This window comes from Seriola lalandi, unplaced genomic scaffold (assembly GCF_002814215.2).
Source record: "Seriola lalandi dorsalis isolate HSWRI2012SDOR001 ecotype SW California unplaced genomic scaffold, Sedor1 jcf7180002054825, whole genome shotgun sequence".
NCBI lineage: Eukaryota > Metazoa > Chordata > Actinopteri > Carangiformes > Carangidae > Seriola > Seriola lalandi.
In genome coordinates, this window is record NW_019525378.1 from 563,040 (window position 1) to 585,018 (window position 21,979).

General features: G+C 39.4%; 4 protein-coding genes across 6 annotated transcripts in view; 2 read left to right on the plus strand and 2 right to left on the minus strand.

The window, feature by feature from the left end:
* The window catches only part of ephb6 (eph receptor B6), a 35,800-nt gene extending 33,012 nt beyond the window's left edge, over positions 1–2,788 (plus strand). For both annotated transcript variants that reach the window (XM_023426321.2, XM_087179332.1), the window contains exons 17-19: positions 384–568; positions 692–850; positions 1,404–2,788. In XM_023426321.2, the coding sequence (XP_023282089.1) occupies positions 384–568; positions 692–850; positions 1,404–1,509 (450 nt within the window). In that variant the 3' untranslated portion in view covers positions 1,510–2,788. The remainder of the gene's footprint in view (positions 1–383; positions 569–691; positions 851–1,403) is intronic.
* Positions 2,789–5,288: 2,500 nt separating this feature from the next.
* Positions 5,289–11,635, plus strand: trpv6 (transient receptor potential cation channel, subfamily V, member 6). The gene is made up of 17 exons (XM_023426324.2): positions 5,289–5,393; positions 5,603–5,750; positions 5,876–5,973; positions 6,060–6,182; positions 6,853–6,993; positions 7,240–7,338; positions 7,486–7,661; positions 7,771–7,917; positions 8,038–8,117; positions 8,214–8,349; positions 8,672–8,758; positions 8,847–8,923; positions 9,014–9,179; positions 9,330–9,396; positions 9,525–9,793; positions 9,886–9,992; positions 11,044–11,635. The coding sequence occupies exons 2-17, from the start codon at positions 5,620–5,622 to the stop codon at positions 11,309–11,311; spliced, it is 2,172 nt and encodes a 723-aa protein (XP_023282092.1). The 5' UTR covers positions 5,289–5,393; positions 5,603–5,619; the 3' UTR covers positions 11,312–11,635.
* A 1-nt stretch (position 11,636) lies between these two features.
* Positions 11,637–17,128, minus strand: LOC111669855 (early activation antigen CD69). 2 transcript variants are annotated; one of them, XM_023426325.2, is made up of 7 exons: positions 16,858–17,128; positions 16,520–16,618; positions 13,504–13,608; positions 13,098–13,211; positions 12,437–12,588; positions 12,238–12,335; positions 11,637–12,052 (listed from the first exon to the last, which is right to left on the minus strand). In XM_023426325.2, exons 1-7 carry the CDS (start codon positions 16,943–16,945, stop codon positions 11,926–11,928), a joined length of 783 nt encoding a protein of 260 aa, XP_023282093.1. In that variant the 5' UTR covers positions 16,946–17,128; the 3' UTR covers positions 11,637–11,925. The 2 variants fall into 2 exon arrangements, with proteins under 2 accessions (XP_023282093.1, XP_023282094.1); XM_023426326.2 differs by lacking the exons at positions 16,520–16,618; positions 16,858–17,128 and adding an exon at positions 13,705–14,348.
* A 392-nt stretch (positions 17,129–17,520) lies between these two features.
* LOC111669946 (gamma-aminobutyric acid receptor-associated protein-like 1) lies at positions 17,521–21,831 on the minus strand. The gene is made up of 5 exons (XM_023426459.2): positions 21,621–21,831; positions 20,166–20,255; positions 19,812–19,890; positions 18,695–18,813; positions 17,521–18,042 (listed from the first exon to the last, which is right to left on the minus strand). The coding sequence occupies exons 2-5, from the start codon at positions 20,253–20,255 to the stop codon at positions 17,977–17,979; spliced, it is 354 nt and encodes a 117-aa protein (XP_023282227.1). The 5' UTR covers positions 21,621–21,831; the 3' UTR covers positions 17,521–17,976.
* Between the last annotated feature and the right edge of the window lie 148 nt (positions 21,832–21,979).

Below are 21,979 nucleotides of genomic sequence, written 5' to 3' on the forward strand. Positions count from 1 at the left end.
TACACTGCAATAATACGCAATTAAAAGTAATAGTCCCTCCTATTACTGTTACCTGTTAGGACAGTGTGTAAGTAATGTTGTGTATAATATATAATAGGTGGAATAAAAGTGTAATTGTAAGTAATAATTGTGGACAACTAAAGGAAAGCACCAGGGCTTAAAAATTGAAGACAGCTACTTAAGTAAATGTACTTTATCACTTTCCCCCTCCTCTTTATTCCACAAACACAAAATGCCAGGCAGCTGGAGTTTGCATAATTTTCTCTTAGTCACTCTCACAGGCCCTCTGTCATCCATGACCTTTTATGTAAGGCAATTACACAAGACTCCTCACACCATCTGCCCTACTTATGTTTCAAGTCTCTCTCTCTTTCTCTGTGCAGGTGATGAAGGCAGTGGCAGACCAGTATCGCCTCCCTGCCCCCCACAACTGCCCCCCTGCCCTCCACTCTCTGATGCTTCAGTGCTGGCAGGCTGATCGAGGGGACCGGCCAGGCTTCGACTCCCTCCTGTCTTCCTTGGATCGGCTCATCAGGCACCCTTCATCCCTCAAGGCTGAGCCAACTCGGTGAGACGGTAGCCTCTGGCAAACACTTGTGCCAGACATATCAGAGGCAGCAGGTGATGTACAATCTGCAACTTTTTCATGGATTCTAAAGCTGTCGTTTTTGACATTTCCTCCGCCTTACAGAAGCTGTTCTCAGACGCTGCTCAGTCCCACCCCCACAGATTTATCATCAGTGGCAACTGTTAGTGATTGGCTGAAGGCGCTGAGGATGGACAGATACCAGGATGAGTTTGATCGGGCACACCTGGACAGTTTAGACAGAGTCAGCAAGCTGACCATGGAGTGAGTACAGATGGTTATTGCTGTAACTCTCAGATCAAAGAAGAAAACTTTTGTGTTCTTGGTTGGTTTTCTGTGTTTTTACCTATTAGCTGCAAATCATTTAAATTGTGCATTTTACGTTACTTTTCACCACTTTCGAAAGCACAGCACACTTTAGATTGATTTCCTTCCTTTCAGATAGCCATCACTTTTCATTCACCTTAGTACACTATAAAAATCAACTAATGCACTTGCTAGCAATGTAAAACAACATTGACCAGACTTCTGAGGGAAAATATACAAAATTATAATAAATAAATTGAATAGGTTCTTTCTTGAACGATGCTCCATCCCTCCACCAAGTTCGGTGCAGATTAGTTCAGTACTTTCTGCGTAATCCTGTTGACAAATAAACGGACACAGATGAAGCATCAGGATAGGTGGCAATAAATAAAATGCATTTATAGACTAAAACATAAAACCACCATAACTGTCCTGTGAAATATCACTTAGAGCACACAACAAGCTGAAGTGTTGAACTAAACTCCCAGGTTAATCTGCTCTCTCCTTACAGTGATGTCCAGAATCTCGGCGTGAACCTGCTCGGACACCAGAGGAAGATTGTTAGCGCAGCCCAGCAGCTCAGGGCCCATCTGACGCAGGGGCAGGTGGAGGTGTGAAATTTTCTGCAACACTTCCATGTTCACAGAGCACATTTTAAGCCAAAAACAAAGAGAAACAGCTTAGAGTGCCGCTGTGTGTTCTGACAAACCTGACACTACAACCGGAAGGGGTGAAAAAGAGGATCGGACTTTTCCTGCCAGTCACTCAAGACAAATAACAGAAGAGAGATTCGCTGTCGAGGCTGGAGTCCAGATCAAAGTAAGGTTAGGGAGTTGCTAAGGAGGAGGAGGACTTTAAAGATTCCACTATGTTTTTCACTAGATTTCACTTTACTGCCGTCTGCCATCCTCTCTCCTCACCCATCTGCAGTCCTACCTCTCACCGTCTCTTCCACGACTGTCCCTCCCTCGAACTTTTCAATTTCCCCATCGAGTACAATAAAAGTTTAGAAATATTTTTTGTTAAAGTACTGTTAAAATCTCTGCTCACAAAGAATTGCGTGAAGACAATCAAAGCTCTTTTCTAATATTTTTTGAGTTATTTGTAAAGTTTTATCACTTCCTCTCTACTTAAAATGCCAAATGCTAAAAGGAGAAAACTGCGTACTACCTAGCAACCTATGGTTTGCCTTATAAGGTCTTACCATTAGCTTTCAGAAAAATGTATAGTTTGCTCAATGTCTGAGCAAAATGTCCAAGGTCAGTAGCACAAACCCTGAGGTTAGATTTGGAAAACCAAAACTAAACAAAAAGATGCTTTCAACTTTTTTTTTTAACTGTAAGCCATGTTTTTTCCCTGTTTAAAAGACACATCCATGGTCTGAGAGCAGCCCTGTTTGTATGACTCACTCTCACTGAAGGCCTATCATAGACTGTCAAAGGCTACAAGCGTCACCACAGCTGCAAACACAAGTGTCCATCTGTGATGAGGACAGAACCGGACAGCACTCACCTTTATGTGTACATTTCACACTTCACCTCTTTTAGTTTGATTGCTAGAGTAAAGACACTGAGTCATTGAAGCATTGTGAATGTGTGAAATGAGAAAGATGGACAAAATCTGATCTGATTTACACTTGAAGGACAAAGGCGAAATGCTTTGTAAGTATGTACCTGTGTGTCTGTAACTTGTGTGTGCCGTACATGAGGCTGTGTTAATATGTACATCAGGTATATGTTGTATATGATGCTGCGTGTGTGCGTGTATGCGTGCGTGTTTGAGACAGGTGTGTCAGGCTACACACATTATTAGCTGTGTTTACTTGTATGAGTGTTCACCACTATTCCATAATTGTGCAAATTTGTAAAATAAATGATATGATTTTATTTAAAAACACATTTGCTTCTTGTTTTACTAAGTATTATTTGTCCAAACAAATGTAAGTGTGTTTTACCTGCCAATCAACTAAAAGAAAAAAAAATTGCAATCAGTATAAGACGAATAATGTCACTCACAGAGAGAAAATTACTGAAAATTAGCTGTAATGTAGTCAGGGCCTGCAAGTTAGTGCTTCCTAGTTAACACTGACATCCCGAATGACATCCAACAGAAAAACCATAGTGCAATGTTTGATAAACTGATTCATGCATTTCAAACCAAACCATGCAAGGTTGTCTAATTGAGCTCTGTCATATTCACCTGGAGTATACACCAGTTTCAATGCAGCTACAAAATTAATAATAGTATACTCACCTTGGAGACACATTATCACATTCACAATGTCAAAGAGGGAACTCCATGTTTCTCAGGTTCCACAGATCAGCAGGTTTGAGTCAAATCAGAGTTTGGGATCTGCTGGGATCAGCAGCTGTTGGAGAACAGGGACAGGTTTCCCACATGTCCCGCTGATATCAGACCAGATCTGGGCCGATAACAAGGTCACTCGCACATACTCTGACATTTATTCTGCCAGTCAGATCCATCTCTCACTGTCATGTATTTCACTGTACATCAGACTCCTCACATTGTTTCAATGTCACTGCTGGGTCATTTGCAGAAATACTCAGAACACAGGAAATATCCAGTGGTGGAAAGTAACTAAGTACATGCGCTCAAGTTTTAAAACTACCCAGCAGTAGCTAAAACGAACTCCACCTTTACCAGCTACATTAAAATGCTTTTTATACACGAAAATGAATCAATAATGTTAAGAATTAAGAAGTACTACTTCAGTATTATCAACAATACTTAGGGAACAGAAGTACTCATCATGCTGAATGGCCCCTTTCACATGATTTAGATATTATAGGATTATTATCACTTTTTTATGAGCAACCTTGTTGTAGCTGGTCGAGGTGAAGTCGATTAACAAAAATATTTAAACTATTTTTTCAACTTTCAGGAAAGTTTTGGCAGTTCAATCAGTAAACTTGCTTTTGTTTTAATAATGATGATTGAGCTCTGTTGTGTGAAGTCACTCTGAATAAGAGCATCTGCCGGCTGCCATAAATGTACAAGGGTTGTCTGTAATAATTGTTTGCTGTGGTGCCCCAAGACATTTGAACACAGTGTTGTGAAAGAGATGTTGGTACGTACGTTCAGAAACAGTGGACACACAAACCACAAAATCATGTTTTTATGGTGTTATTGTTTCTTTATAAAGACATTAACAGACTGGAAACCACTGGTCTTTATGACACTACTTAAAGATGGTGCGCTCCGTCTGGTAAACAACTATTATCTCCACAATACTAAATGACTGCCACATCGGCAACCATTACCGGGGCCTCCTATAGAGTCTCCCTAAACCCTGTTTATCCTGTGGTTAACCAGCCTGTTAGTCATGACCTATAAATGCTGCAGCAAAATACCTGAACACTACAACCAGGTTGGGCAGAGATATTGTAAAAGGCGACTGATTCAGCAGTTTACAAATAATGTATGTGCATGGAAATTAAATCTGTGAGTCTGCGTCAGTCAGTTACTTCAACTCTAAAGATGAAAAAATTATAATTTCACAAAACAAAATGTAGCATTAGCTTTATTTCCCGCTTTCAGAGGAAAGTGACATGCCCTCATCGGACATGATGTTGCCAGCCTCCAAATGCTCATTATGGTCTTTGTAATGTGGCAATTACCATGTTTGTGATCATTCCTGTTGACACATCAATGGTGCTCAACAAGTTAAATCATTGTGAATGAAAGTATTTTTCTGTGTGTGTGTGTGTGTGTGTGTGTGTGTGTGTGTGTGTGTGTGTGTGTGTGTGTGTGTGTGTGTGTACAAGATGTAACATGTTGGAAAATCATACATCATCTCCATATTTACTACAACAAATAATCCCAGATTCACTTGGAAAATTTTGCCCCAATTAAAAGAACACATAATGGACTATCTTACCTTAATATCTGATTTAAATTACAGACCAGGGTTCAGACATACAAGCTTGCAATTTACAAACAGGTTTCCTAAACGGTTCACCAGAAACAATGATGGCAATGTGTTGACTGTCATGATGTTGCAGAATTTTCATAGTGGCCATGCAGGTTTTGGTGGTAGTTAGAGGAATGCAGACAGGCCTGGTGATAGGAGAGATATGCTGGAATTAGGGACTGGACCATTGTCACTTCACTTTTAAGGTGACTGAATCGAGCCAACAATTTCAGATCAGCATGATAAAGGAATTCCTGGTCCAACGGTGAGCTGGACCTAAAAGCACAACTTTCACCGTGGGATTTCTTATCCGCGGTGAAAGTCTACCCGCTCATTACCGCCTCACTCTCTCTGTCTTGCCTTTCTGCTGTTCACTCATCCTCCCTCTCCACCCATTCATTCGCAATCCTTCCACATGTCTCCTCCCTCATGGCCAGGTCATATATAATGGTCATGTCACAGGGATTTCACTTCTCCTCAGGGACATGTTATAGGTGCTGTTTCCAATTTTGACAGTGTTATGACTGAGTATCACCAGAAGTTGAGGAGCGGCACTTTTATTGTTTAAGGGTAAGGATCTGAAACTTTCTTTTCTTTTTGTTCATTTGTTTTATTGTATTTTATTTTGAAAGAAAATACAACTGAATAAAAACAACACCAAAATACTTTTTCAAGGCCAAAATGATGAAGTCATTCCTGTCTGCTGGTCTAGATGTGATTAACTGTAGATTGATTGATTCTCTGATGCATGATTTTCATTCTCAAATTGTTTCTTCCAGTCAAACACCAGGTGTCAATGTCTCCGTCTCTGGCCAGATCTGCTCCGAGCGAGCTCAACCATTGGTGGAGCCAGCTGAGGTTTCGCCTTCAGAACAAGAAAGGATGGAACGAGATGTTGGATGAGACGTTTCTGCTCCACAGCAAATAGTAAGAAACTTTCAAAGATAGAGTAGATAGTAGATTATGTCAATGTGAATGGTATGCTGGAGTAAAGCCTAACCTGTTTAAATACAGCTTAACTTGGTGTTTTTCCTCTGTCCTTCTTCCCTCAGCATAAATGACATTCCTCTGTTCTACGCGTCTAAACACAACAGTGTAGGCTGCATCAAGAAACTGCTGAGCTCTGCATCCACTAATATCTTTGAAAGAGGTACGGCTGCACTGTGAATTTAAACTCCACTGTGTTCTTATTTCAGTGTCAGTCGTACGTTATGAGGCTGTGATCTTCCCTTTCAGGTGCTCTCGGGGAGACAGCGCTTCATATCGCCGTGATGAATGACAACATGGAGGCTGCTGTGGCCCTGATGGACGGAGCCCCTGAACTCATCAACGAGCCCATGACCTCTGAGCTTTTCCAAGGTTGACATACATAAAATCATAGACACAGACACGAGCACAAACATGTAATCATGTGGCTGAAAATTTTATTGCACATATGCCGGTAAAGTTACCTGTTTTATAGGCTGCAACTAAAAAAACCTAAAGACGAATGGAAGAGATAGATTGAGGCCAGTTTAACCCATTCACTCCCATGCGTTTTTGTATTACTTTCATTCATCAAGATTTCTTATTAGTTTCAAATATGGATGTACTGCACATGTATGTGTTTCTAAATCACAAGTGCTGCCTGAGAATGAAGAGGCATTTGATGTAAATAGTTGCATTCGAGATTTAAGATGGCTATAATGGATTACATAATATTTAGGTTAGAAAAATTACAACATAAATTAATTACAATCATGAATGTGCCAAATTGCAACAACAAACCTTCACACAAAGAAGCTTTAACTGAATTTTTACCTTTTTTTTGACTTTATTATTTACAAAAGCACCAAAAGGATAAACATAAGCAACAATTTACATTTTCCCTTCTTGAGTGTGACACTACCAAATGTAATGCACATGTTGTTTGGATAGCTGTAACATAGTGTGGCATTGCCTCACTTGCACAACAGGTGAAAATGGTGAAATTAAATGCAGTTCATTCACAGTGGTCTGATGTTCACTGTCTATCTCTGCTCTGTCTCAGGCGTTACTCCTCTCCACATCGCTGTGGTGAATCAGAACACCAATCTGGTCTATCACCTCATTAGTCGAGGTGGTGATGTGGTTACCCCTCGAGTCACCGGCTTGTACTTCAGGAAGAGGATAGGAGGACTCATATACTACGGTAAGTCAGAGTGAGTGAGCCTTAAAGATACGGGGAGAGTGGTTTCAGCCATTAATCACAAGGGTGGTAGCTACAACCCCAAGTTCCTCCTGTCCACATGTAGAAGTGTCCTTTAGCAAGACAACGAGCCCCAAATGATCCTGATGAATGTGTATATTCTTAAAAAAAAAAAAACTGTTCAGGACCAAAGCACCTGCCAATGTAATGTACAGATGGTGTTTTTCAAAATGTGCATTTGCTCAATAGGTGAACACATCCTGTCATTTGCTGCGTGTGCTGGGAGCGAGGACATTATCTCCATGGTGATCGATGCAGGGGCCAACACCAGGGTCCAGGATTACCGAGGTATGAAACGTTGTAGGAGAGAAGATACAATATTATTTCATATTTGTGCATCTGTCTGCTAATTTAATTATTGATGTCTTTCTCTTTTCTCTTCTTGTACCTCCTGTCATACACGTTCTTGTTTTTTCCTCCTTGTTTCCTCCTTAGGCAACACAGTGCTTCACATTTTAGTTCTGCAGCCCAACAAGATGATTGCGTGCCAGGCCATTGACCTGATTATGGCACGCGATGCAGAGCTGGACCAGTCACTGCCACTCGACATGGTGCCCAACTACCGAGGCCTTACACCTTTTAAACTGGCTGCCAAAGAGGGCAACATCGTGGTGAGTGAAACCTAGGAGGTCTCACAGGGTGAAACCTGGGCATGAAAGGTGGAGCAGATTATTTCACTAATCCTGGCCTCACTGCTGCGATTCCCTCTGTCTCTCTCAGGCATTTCAGCACCTGGTTAATAAAAGACGTGTAGTCCAGTGGAGTCTGGGCCCTTTGACCTCCAACCTGTATGACCTGACCGAGATTGATTCATGGGCCGATGACATGTCAGTGCTGGAGCTTATTGTGGGCAGCCACCAGAGAGAGGTACAATACAATCTATCAAGATATACAGCACTTAGGAGAAATCGCATATCATCATATTTAGTCAGAAATTAGTTTGGTCTGATGCTGAGTAGAAACACAGACATTTCTTCTCTTGTCCAGGCGAGGGGGATACTGGAGGTGACCCCTGTGAGGCAGCTGGTCAGTCTGAAGTGGAACTTGTATGGAAAACATTACTTCAGGTAAAGTTTCTTCTGTTTCTCTGAAGTAAAAAATACGAACTGTTCACATGTCCCGCCTTGTTTTACAGTGCTTTTTCTCCCTTTTCTCTGTGTCAGGCTGCTGCTGCTTCTGTATCTGCTGTACATCGTGATTTTCACACTGTGTTGTGTATATCGCCCCCTGAAGGACGTGCCGGAGAACTACACACAGTCAGACATGGACAAAACAATCCGGATCCAGAAAACACTCAATGTGTGTTGGAGTTAATGACGTGATATATATATATATATAATTAATACAAATTTTAAGACATTTTGATGATGATACTCACACTGTTACAGGACTGTTTATGGAGGGGTTTTTTTTTAAAGGGTAGTAAATGTCAAGTCTATATGAATAAGACGATTACAAAACCAAAATCCAATCATCACACAAATACTCTAAAAGTACAAAAACCAGGAGCTGTAGCCTGTATGTATCTTACTGTTTGTACTGTGCACCTGCATATGACCAACAGCATAACACTAATGTGCTTTTATTATTAATACAAACTACATTTCCTCTTCTCCCTCAGGAGAGTTATGTGACACATGAGGACAACCTGCGGCTGGCAGGAGAAGTCATCAGCGTCCTAGGAGCTTTTGCCATCTTGTTGCTGGAGGTAGATTTATGAATCATGCTTCATCTTCATGCATATTGTATATTGCTATATATGCATACAAATCCTGCCGTATTCTTTTCTCCAACAGATCCCTGATATACTGAGAGTGGGAGCAAAGCGCTACTTTGGTCAGACAGCTCTGGGAGGCCCCTTCCATGTCATCCTGTAAGCACAAACACCTCTCAGCACTAAGATGAAGCATACTGCTGTGAAATACCTTCTAACCCTTTCTGCTGTTTGTGTTGTGCTGACCAGTATCGGCTACGCCTGCTTGGTGGTGCTGCTGTGTGTGTTCAGAGCCTGCGAGGTGCAGGGGGAGGCCGTGGTGATGGCAGTGTGTTTAGTTCTGGGCTGGTGCAACGTCATGTTCTTCGCCCGAGGTTTTGAAATGCTCGGCCCTTATGTCATCATGATACAGAAGGTAGGAGACAGCTCAGTCTGGACCCAGACACAAAGGATATCATGAGTGATGTTGAAATAGTAGCTTGTTCCGTACGCACCTGTACTGCTTTTTGAGGTTCACCCATTTTTGTTTTCAGACCGAACAACCTTGTGTCTCATTTCCCTTTAGATTATATTTGGAGACCTGACAAAGTTTATGTGGCTGACTGTCATCGTGCTCATTGGTTTTTCCACCTGTGAGTATATTCAGATAGAAAATAACAAGCAAGCCTTTTATTCTCACAAAGCTTCTAAGATAAGAAATTGTTGAAATAAGATTTTTCAGCAGTGAAGATCTTGAACTCTTTTTTATTTTCCCTCTCAGCCCTGTGGATGGTGTATATGACCCAGGAGCCTGACGCCATCCCTGCATATCGCTCCTTCCCCATCACTCTCTTCTCCCAGTTTGAGCTCAGTGTAGGCCTCATAGACCTGCCTGTTGAACATACCATCATTACACCCCCGATCGTTCATGTAGTTCACTGTGCCTTCTCTGTGGTCTCCTACATCCTGCTGCTAAACCTACTGATAGCTATGATGAGCGACACACACTGGAGGGTGGCCCAGGAGAGAGATGAGCTCTGGAGAACCCAGGTAACACACACATATAGACCGACTACAACATGGACTCGTCATGTCGCCTTGCATCGCTGTGTTATAGTGAAACATACTATGATCATGTGCAGGTGGTGGCCACAACTTTGATGCTGGAGCGGAGGCTGCCACGCTGCCTGTGGCCTCGACTCGGGGTGTGTGGGATAGACTTTGGCCTGAAGGAGCGCTGGTATCTCAGGTAAGGGAGAGATAGAGGGAGAGAAACCACACCCTAATATAGCAGAAACATTCATAACAAAGCTGATATCATCTGAGACCATACAGTAAAAACTTTTTTTTAGGCTTTCTATTTTCAATAGAAATAATCACACAGGGAGACACGAGTTTGTCCACTGACCACAACCTAAGTAGCCGTTAAAGCGCTGCAGCTGCTGGTCATGTTGACCTGTGAGTAGGAAGCACAAATCTCACTCTCTTGAGGCTACTACTATTATTATCACCACCACTTACAGACCAGAGCAAATTTAACACAGACATATTAGGAAATGTACTTATTCGTTCTCTTGCTGAGAGTTAGATGAGAAGATCGACACCACTCTAATGGCTGTATGGAGGAGCCCGTTAGCTCAGTTAGCTTAGCATATAGACAGGAAACGGGAGGACACAGCCCGAGTCTGTCCAGGGAGAACAAAGTCTTTGCTGGTTACCTGGCAACCTCAACGTGTCATTTTTACACGTCGGTTTTTGTACAGATTAAATAAACATGTTTATTAATGAGCTTCAGAGGTGCTGGTAGGGATTGTATTATTTTTAGAGAGAGGCAGGCTAACTTTCCCTATGTTTCCTGTCGTTATGCTGAGCTAAGCTAACTAGCTGCTGGATGTAGTATACTATTTACCGTGTGGACATAAGAGTGGTATCTTCTTATCTAACTTTGTTGAAAAAAGCAAATAAGTACATTTCTCAAAATGTAGAACTAAACATTTAAATATTGTTGTTGCAGTCTGTGTGAGTAGGTGTGGCAGCAGTGACGGTAATAGCACAGTATCAGATCAGTATCAGAGTTGTGCTTCCTACTCGCAGCACAACATGAGTCGCAGCTGCAGAGCATTAAAGGTCATTTAGTTTGTGGTCAGTGGAACAAATTTTTGTGTCTTTGTATGTAAAAAAAGTGAAATAAACAGTTGATGAGGGTTCATCAAAAATCAAATTACACTTCATCTCCAAATAGATCAAAAATAGTTTTCAGTGTAATAGTGTTTATGTGGTTTACTCGATCCTCTCTGCAGGGTTGAGGACAGAAATGACTCAATGTTGCAAAAGATGCGACGATACATCAAAGCTTTCTCCAAAGAGGATGAAAAGGAAATGGATGGATTGGAGAAGACCGACACAATAAAGGGGCCGAGCTCAGGAACTCTGAACCTCAGACCCAAAAACAGAGGAGGGTTTAACAGGAGGACTCTGACAGGCTGGCAGATGATTCGCCACAGCGCTTTGGGTATAGAGATGGAGCAGGAGGATCCAGAGGACGACCAGGACATTAAACATGTTTAGAATGAGATTCTGCCTGAGCCTGACGTGCTTTTTCTGAGGCTTTCCATCATCTCACAGTCCTGAACATATGAAGTAGACTTGAAGAGCTGATGAATTTCACTCAACTAACTTGCGAGAAGACTCAACTATCTCAGTTTCTCTATATAGTCCGCAGTGCAATTATTCCTGCAGTATTAAGCTATAGAAAAGTGTGTTATTTTTATAGCAATGGAAAAAATGTGTAGCAGTAATATATACCAAGCTAAAACAAAGTGGAATGTAGACATTCAACTTATGTAGATGCAGGACCATTTTTATATGAGAATAAAACCTTGTTGAAACAGACTCACTCACATCTATTTATTAAAAAAGTTATACAGTAATATATTGGATCATACAGTAGCATACATCCAACATGAGATTCAGATATACTCTGATTAGTAGTAGAGTGCTTACAAGCATCATTTACATAAAAAGTATGCTACAAAATGCTACAAGATTATATGTTTGCTGGATACTGCTGATTGAGGTGTAAAGTGGAAAGAGAAATGATTTGAAATGTTATTGAGAAAATTGTAAATGCTTGTTGACAGAGAATTGGTTTGTTCATTTCTCTGTTAAAAAAGACGATGCTGTCAGAACTCCACCTGACAGATGAAGTAGGAGAAGGCTTCGCAGGGCGCTTTGATCCAGTTCTTCTCAGATGGGTCTTCACTGCTCAGGATCCCACAATCCCCTTGTGACATACCATCGGTCCAATAACTGCAAACAAAATTAACTTTTATATTGTGATCACAGGATACTGTAGTTATTTGTTAGTAAAGTAATCTCCTTCCCGCTTTCAGACAAAATGTAAAACTGACTCATAGGTCCTAAATATAAATTAACAAACATAAAAAAGAAAAAAGATAAAGGGACCAGACGGATAGAAAGGACAAAAGAATCACCTCTTCTGCAGGGCAGTGTTGTTGACCCACTTCCATGTGTCTGCTTCGTGTCTCAGCCCGATCCAGTATTTCAGGATCCCTCTCATAGTCAGAAATCTCTACAAGAGAGAGCACCATTCACATTAACACAAATTATTACCATACTACCATCAAGGAAGACAGTGAGTGGCACCGAGAGCTTAAGTGACTTCAGATCCACCTGAATGCTCTGGCTGGTGATGACAGCCAGAGATCCTCCTCTAGCGGTGCAGTTCATCTGGCTCTTATCCCAGCTCAGCCTGAAGGTGGACAGGTAAAAGCACGTCCGTCCAAAGGTCAGCCACCCGTCTGCACACTGCTGGCAGCCGAGGCCTGGAAGAAGGGGAGAGATGTTCGGTGCAGAAAATGCTCAAGCAGCAAGATAAACAAAAGGTCACTCTGCAAAAGTGAACTTTTCCAATTTAGATATCCTCTGACATTTAGATAATTCCAAAACAGACTTAAAGCTTTCAGTTACTTTTGTTTTTCCTTCCGTTTTTATTCGCATTTTTGGCCAGATTTTGTTTGTGGGTTTCTATTTACATGTGTCCTTATGCAATCAGGTAATACTGTTAGTCGAAGAGGAACTAATAAAGCTGATTAAACTCAGCTGACTTTTTTTGTCTAAATAACCTAAAAATGTTCCCAGTTCTCTAAAAAACAACCACATGAACTGACTTCCTCTGTCTGAAAAACTATTTGGGGAAACTGTAAAAGCAGAACTCTTACTAAAAAGCACGGTGTTTGACGATATATCTATTCTTTTTCTTATCTAGATGTTTCTTTGTCTTGTACAAGGTATTTTATTTCCCATTTGTTGTTTTTACTAGCATGGCACTCACGATGGGGTTGAAGGTTGATCAATTGGTTCTGGCATTGTTCGTAGTCGCAAGTCGGGCCACTGTTTGTTGCTGGTATTTCCTCTCTCTCTGGGCAGATTGTGGATCCAGCTTGAACTAGAAATCAGAGCACAGTGGGAGGAGTTGTGGAGGAAAAGAATAATGTCTTCAGGCTGCAGCAATACAATCAGCCCCACTTTGTGTTCCAGTATTGTCTGCTGTTATGAGAAAAACTGCAATGAAAGCTACATGATCCTAACATACAGGGCTACTGTATTTTCCATATTCTTTTGATTCTGCATTGCCATTAATAGCTACAGTCTCTTGTTGTTGCAAACATAATCAGGCCAGTGGTGGCCTGTTTTTAAAGCCCTGGCATGAATTCACTGACATGGCTGCAGATACTCACGTTTCATAGCGAGGATAATGACGACCAGCAGCAGGACCAGGCAGATTATTGTGAGGAATAAACAGCCGGCCCGGAACAGGCGGGCATTTCCCTCAGTCTGTTTCCCTGAGGAACAAAGCATCAACCAGATATCAGTGAGATGTTTCAGTAACCACAACATAGACCACCATCAAGGCTTAGAAAAAAACAGCTGAGGCCTACCTTTCTTCCCCTCCAGCTCAACCGATAATTTGGATGACAAGTTTTCCTTGGCTTCATCTTTTTTATCCTCACCATAGCTGCGACAGAATTTGATATACATGGAGGAAAATGTCCTTGGATTTATGAGGAAGCTTGTTTACCCTCTCTTGCTCCGTATTCCTGTCCAGCAAAGCCTCGTCTGCCTGTGGCAGTTCAGTTTTAAGACACCCCCACCTCCCGCCTTGCCTCGTCACCATAGCAACAGCGACCTTCACTGATTCCTAAATTAATCATGGAGAACAGGGCTCGACTTGTCCTTAAAGTCCTCAGAACTTTTACTGTGTCTCTCTGTCTCTCTCTTAAAGAAAGAGTGTGTGTGTGAGAGAGTAAAAGAGGCACAGACAGTTACTGTCAGCATAGAGACACTGTACTCCAAAACAACAGATAGGCGTCCTTCCCTAAGGTCATTTCAGGTCAGAGCTTTCCAGACATCCAAGTGTTTGCGTCAAACACAGCTCAGAGACAGAACATGTGGTTATCACTGATGTAGATTTCAAATGTTTGTCTGTCTGCGAACGTTTGTCTGTAAATACTGTACGCGAAGTGCAGGATCTTGTGTAGCAAAGGAAAATCAAACAAGGCCTCACTCAAATCAACAATATAAACTTTTTCATTCTTTTCATAAAAACAGAATTTCTTGTAAACACGTGGGCCATGATTTCATTCGAGTTACAGGAAGGATAATCAGCTGTGTTGCAGTAGCTTAAGTTTGCATCATTGCCTCTTTTTTGCACGTTAATGACTATTATGTTTAAAGGCTTGTTATTCAAAACAGTAACTGCGGTGCTATTTCACAGTATCACTGTCTTCTTTCTTGGTTTTTGAACTGGTGCAATATAACAAAATAAAAGTCATAAAGAAAAGTGGATGTGTCAGAATGTACAGACTGAACAGAACAGACAAACTGTGTGTGAAGGTGTAGGCAGCCACACATTCAGCTAGTTAAACAAACCATTTTTAGAAAATGTAGATATTTTAGGAGAACAGTGCATTGTGTCAGTTACTTTTCACACTGTATTCAAAGTATAATGTAATAGTGGGTCTGTTGTTACAAATATTCTTATTGCTTCTGAGGACAAACTGGATTAGAATCATGTTACGACAGATGTGTTTAACAGCAGATATTTTGCCCTGTCACAGGAGGAAAAGCAGAATTACGATGGTTCTGTTCTGTCCAAGTGTCACAGTAAGTCATGACAGCGTGCTATGACAGTGAACTAGCAGGAACAACCCGAACCCTGAATCCATAATTAATTAAATTTTTTCTAATGTGACAAAATATTTTCCCTTGAAACTTTACAACCTCAGCTCTATTTGACCTTATAAAATAAAAATATATTATCAAATAAAGAGTTTGCTTGGGTGAAACTATCTTGTTTGTCAACTAAGCATAATTTTAAAGCATATTTTACTCCCATGTTCACAAAAATTAATGATGTATAAACCAAGCATTTAAAAGACCAGACAGCATAAATTATATTATATTTAGTTGCTCTCTTGTACCAGTCAGTGTAATGCCTGTTTACATCTGGATTACTAATTGAGCTTTTTAAGTGATAGTTATTAATGAGAAACAGAAATGAATGATAAATAAAGTTATTAATATTCAGCATCTGTAATTTACATTCTCCAATGAATAATATATTTTTTAAGTTCTAAGGCAATTTAATGTTTTAATATTTCAATATATAACACATACTGAAATATTAACAAATATTCTTTTACACATAGCATTATTATTATAGGCTTAACATGTATGTGTAAATATTTAGTATGTTAAAGTGGATTACATTTGAGCCCCTTTCACAATACAATGTTTGGAGCTAAAGTTAACTAGAGCAAGAGTGAAGCTCTCATTCTGGTTAACATGAAGGATGTTCCTTACCACTAGAGCTGAAGTGAATCATTAATTGAATGGCAGAAAACTGTCGACACATTTAATAATGAATCTATTGTTTGAGTCATTGGTTAAACATTAACGTTACTGTGAACTTAGTCCCCTGTGACAATAAACTGAATCTGTTTTGCTTTTGAACTGTTGTTTAGATATAATAATTAATTGAAATATCTAATGAATAAAATATGAATAAACAAAAGTAAAAATTAATCATCATAATAATTATTAATAATAATCATTAGCTGCAACCCTACGCATTTTAACTTTATTTTGAAGCAATGTTACGAATACACAAAAGATATAATTATTTTTATATCAGTTACATCAGAGAAATGTAAAAATGTCTAACAAAATTTCCAAAAATAACATTAAAATTGTGAAAGAAGAAAGTTACTACTACATGTGGTAAAAATATGTGAAATTTTACCTGAAGTCCATGTGTTGTGTTTATTTAACACATAGCAAAGGTCTAAATATATTATTACAGCTTTCTTTTCTAAAGGCAGGTGAAATGTTGGAAAACTAGTGTAATGATGTTGTTTCCACTTTGTTCTCTTGTTCTTTGTTTTTCTCTGAATCATTTTTCTGAGGAACAAAACAGCCACTAATCTTGATAAGATGATGCAAGAAAGCCCTGTAAAGTTTCTTTTTTTTTTCCTTTAAATCAAATTGTAATTTAGTGTATGATTAAGCAGTTAAAAGGTGTCAAAACAAAACGAAAAACAGTTTGTCATGTTCTTTTATATCAAAAACATTTTTTCTGTTATTATGTCTCTTCACAGAGACAGACCTGCATGCTAAGAGTTATGCTGAAACACCTTCTATGGGTGTTTCCACCACACAGTTAAGAGAAGACACACATTTTATATGATTGTGTACCTGCTTTTGTTTTAGCCGGAAAGTCACTCAAACAAGCTTCTGAATAGATGTCCTCAGGTAGATTTTGTAGTTTAGAGTAATGGCCTGGTTCTACTTCCTCTAAAGCCAGACAAAAATATAGAAACATTTCAACATGAGACAAAAACCAGCTGGAGTTTCCAAATATTCAGTGTATTATAAACTTAAATACAACAAAATCAAATCAAATCTTCATTAATATTAGTATTTTTTTGTGTTCACCAATAAGGTGCATACATCGATTTTTAGTACTACAATATAGGCTCGTGTTTTTTATTCTTATTATCAAGTGTTAACTGAATTCATTAAATTTCTTGTACCTTCAGTTTTGACCTCCAGCATCAGTTTGCTTGCTTTTTCATCTTCTTTGGTATTTTCTTTCTCTTTGAGGATCTCGTGCATTTCCATGGCTCTTCTCTCCTGTATTTCTAACTTTCGCTTTACCCGGGAAGTCTTTCAGAGGAGGCTGGTTAATAAACAATGATGTTATGTAATCCTTTAATTGGGCAGGCACTAAAGTAGAGGAAACACCGTTTGCAACTAATGTGCCAATATGTAAAATTTTTGTTATGAAAAGAGAAAAGAAAAAAGTGAAGCCGACAAATGTCCCAGACTTAAATTGTGGCTCATCTGATCCGTGAAGACAGAACACTTCCCCATGAAAATTTCTCCCCTGACTTTGTCCTTCCTCTAAAACACATGTAGACAGTGGACATGTGGCTTTGGGGGAAGGCGGTTGTTGGACGTATACATTGTCTAACCATGCATTTTAACAATATGCGATAACCATGAGTTATACTCTGAAAAGGTTCAAATATATAAAAAGATAATGTTTTAATCCTTCAATGCAATAAAAGCCTAAATGGTTTTGCTTAAATTTTTCATTTGTTTTTTTTTTCTATTGGCATCTAAAACCACAGAGTTGACAGATGGACACACACACACACAATAATAGAAAATAAGGGGAAGAGAAGAAATCAGAATTTTTGCGTTTTCATCTTTATTTTCCACAAAAGTTTGATATTAATTTACAAAAGAAAAAATACTATTTGCATTAAATACAGATGACTGAGAAAGATACCGAGAGCTGTCTCAACATAATTTCATTAACTTCCTTTTATATGAGTTCTCTCTTTCTTTTCAACCTTCCTCTTTCTTCTTTCACCATGAAAGGGATCAACATAACTTGAAGTGTAATAAAAATGCATTATGCTCAACACCCGAAATACTGACAAAGGTAAAAACCTACCAGCAATCCCTCTGCCTTGTGTGAAGCCTTTCTTCCACCATGTACTGTAGTTACTTATCAAAACTAATATCAAAGAGAATAATAGTGGTGTGAAACATTACAAACAGCCATAACTCTTTATTCCTCAGACAGTCTCACTTTGTCTCCTCTTGTCTTCTCTCTGTCTCTTTCTCCAGTCTTTTGTCCTCCCTCAGGCACCATACACGCTTTCATTACTGTAGGTCATGTAGAGAAACAGGTCCTCTTCATGGTGCTCCTGGAAAACAACGCACAAAATAATGCATAATTTAGCATTACAAGAGTACATAAGAGTGTGTACTCTGACTGACAAATCTGAACTAACCACATATTCGCCCAATAAGTAAAACAGAACTTCTGTTTCAATTACATAATTGCAGTTAGAAATTCATGTGACCAGATAATTTAATTACTTGTGGAGAATAAAGCTTCTTATAAGATGAATACAAAAATTATTCTAAATACACTCTGGCTTTACAAATTCCAAACTTCGATAAGCTGAAAATACACACAAACAGCTCTTTTCTGCTGATTTTCACTTTCTGAATGGCTGTCATCATTAAGTCATCATTGCAGTAAATGGTCTAACTGGAGGTCTATTTGTGAGCTCAAGAAAAGTGAAGCAATGTTGCTGACTTAACAGATTTTATCTAGCCACAGCTGGCAAAACATTTTTAGTTTGTTGTGTTGGTGGGAAAGGGTGAAAAATAAAAGACCTCAATGATGTTGCTTCAGACTGTGACAGTGATCCCAGTCAGTATGCCAGTTCAGTGTGTGTGTGTGTGTGTGTGTGTGTGTGTGTGTGTGTGTGTGTGTGTGTGTGTGTGTGTGTGTGTGTGTGTGTTGGGGAGAATCTTCATGTGAACACGTGTGTGGACAGATGCAGTTACCTCATATACAGCGGAGAGAGGGGAGCTGGACGGGGGGAGGGAGTTGTTGACAAAGAAGAAGAGAGCCTCCTCCGGTCTCAAAGACACACGCTGACGGATCAGGAAGCACAACTGGCCCACTAACAAAAGGAAGGAGAGAGAGAAAGCGAGAGCAAGATACAAGTCAAGGGTTGCAGTGAGGGTCACAGTGAGGGTCACATGCAGTAGATTAGTTTCATGTGAGGAGGAAGAAAACAAAAATGTGTGGGACAGGTTGTAGGTCAGTTTTGAGAAAGGGATCAGATTCAATCACAGAGACAAAAAAAGCTTTAAGCAGTCATTTGCAATTGCAAAGGGAGATACACATCACTGGAATTCTTAAACAACCTCACCGTCTGGCTATCTAACATTAACCACAACTCCTTTAAGTGTTCCAGTGAGTAATTAAAGACACCTGGTCTTTCCCTGTTATGACATGTCAAAATGTTTGCTGTGATGCAGGTCTATACAGTCAGAGCACTAGGAAAAAACAGTCGTGTCACCCTGATCAGTTCATCAAGGTTTGGATGGTGCATCAGCAGTGAGCTAGCCGGTCATCCAATCTTGAATTGGCCTCATCCAAGTCAAAGGTGGCTTATGTAACCATTAGAGTTCGACTAATAGATCAGCAAGGTCAATACATCACCCAATATTAGCTCATTGCAGAGATATCTTATTATTTGTCAGCTGATATCGAACACGAAACTGCAGTACAGAAATGCCAAACTTGATTTGACGTCATTTAGAAACAAGAGTCTCCATTACATAGTTTGTCCACCAGAGAGCACTGAGAGCAAGTTTATTTTTAAACTGTAAAATGTCTAAGGGATCCATATCAAGATTGTTTCTGTCATGTGTTTATATTTTTAAAAAGTTATTAGTGGCCGAAATATAATTATAAGATTTTTTAAAACTTTCAAATGTCGATATCCATTTAGGCTTAAAAAAATAAGCCGACCGGGCTATAATAACCATCAATAATAAAACTGTTGGTGATTAGGATTTAGATTTAAATTAACTGAGACAGCACAACTTGTTAAGTTTTAGCGTGTGTGTGTGTGTGTGTGTGTGTGTGTGTGTGTGTGTGTAATTATTTTACCTGTTAAATCTGAGGGCACTAGGTATTTCTTCTTGTCCAGTTCAGGAGCTCGTGACCTTGGGGCCCTCTCCACAATGATCTGTTTAAAAAAAAACAGATAACAGCTTGTCATCAATAACAGATATACAGATTATGTGCTTAAAATCTAAACAACAATCAATAAATTCACACTACTTTACAGATAAAATTGGTTTAAGAAATCACAGATTTAGTCTCTTATTTAGTGAACTGGGGTTAAATGTAAGTCTATACTGAGATTATCAAACATAATTTCCTAACCCAGTTTAATTGATTGAAGATTGCTTACAGTTCACACAACATGTTATTACAAAAGATGCCAGTCTTCACACTCACTGGTATCTTGTCAGGATGCTTAGCACGAACTCTCTCGCCCTCTGCTCTCCTCACCTCTAGCGGTACTGAGCGCTGGTACTGACTCCCCATCTGAGAACAACACAAGGAAACAAACAACACAACAAAACATCAAGTCCCTGACAATAGCATTATTTACCAAGTAGACAAAGGAGCAAGAGAACTGTCTGACTTCACCAACTAGTGCATTCAGACGACAAGTGACACTGAAAGCCTAAAGAGCACATCATTGTTTGTTGCTGGATGAGATGCAGGCGTCATTTAATCAAGTGTTTTGTAAAGGCTATACAATATTAGGGGTGGGCAATATGTTATGTATGTATATATTTTGCATTATTGTTCTCACCAGAGTAGCTATTCCTATATATCTGGTTGTGATGTGAAATATCTACATTTTTTTTACTATTATATCTTTGAAAATGGTTTAAAGGATTAATCTATAATTGATATTGTTGCCAATTATTTTTTGCTGTGTGTTGACCATTAGATTCAGCTCTTGATGCAAATAAGATCACTTAATAGCATTTTTAGAATGACAGGTACATAGAGCGGAAACAAGTATATGATCCATTGACTAATCAAACAAAAACAGCAAAAACAAAAATGCAAAAACAATCTATGATTCTAGCCTCTTAGATGAGAAGTTTTTTTTTTTTGGGGGGGGGGCGACGTCACTTTTGGTGGTCCTTTTTCTAAAATGTTTACGTTTCACAGACTAAATGATTAATCACATAAATGATCGGTAGATTAATAAATGATGGAAATAATCGCAATCGTTTAAACGTAGACGTTTCAATTTGGTTATCTTCTCAGTTAATTTCTAGGAAAATATGTATAATAAATATACATTAACATTGAAAATATAAAAATACAATGAACAACAAAATATCCTGATTTTTTTTTTTTTTTACCGCTGTCAGAAATGGGAACCTTTTAAAAAAAGAATAACCACAGTCATATCCTCTCAAATCAGAAAACCCAGAATTATCCAGTTTCAACAGACATGTTTACTACTTGTCTGGGCGGAGTAAACAGGAGTATCACGGGGTAACGAGTGAAGCTAACGATATACTATATCCACACAGTATGCTTTCATGTTTAGTCATTGTTGACGGTCAAACTAATCACACTTAACGTTTTTTATCAGTGTACACCGACTGTTGTGATCACGATGACACAATGTTGTGGTGGTTGGGGTCATCGTCAAGTGAGGCCACGTCACTTTTCACAACATCACCGAGATACGCTAACCTGCCTTCTTTATGAGACTGATATACTGAAAAAAGCAATGCACAATGTGATATACTACACGAATCTATGTAGTCTCTACGTCTATAATATTACATGCAGAGGGTGGTTTTGCAAACTGTACCAGAAATCAACTTACAACGGTAATGCTAACGACTAAAGCTAACAGAGCAACGAGACGTCACATACCTTTGAAAGAGACAAAAACGAGTTTCACTAAAAACAGGACAAAACCAGATATAACCTTTCGGTCCTCTGCTTCGTCAGTTTTCTCAAAACAAATGCCCGGGGTGAACAATTTTAACTCAAAATACAGTCATAACGTACAAGTATGCGATCAATTTCAAAGATGTCGACTGGTCTACTTATTCTGCTTAACGAAAACAACAACAAATAGTGCAAAGCCCGCCCACCACATCTGTGACCAATCAGAGAGAAGTGTAAAGATTGACAGCGGGATGTGGCCATTCAAAGGGAACAGAAGGCAGTACGACAGTACTTTCATTGGCCTGGTACAGCTGTCTATCTACCCTGGTTTTCTCTGAGTG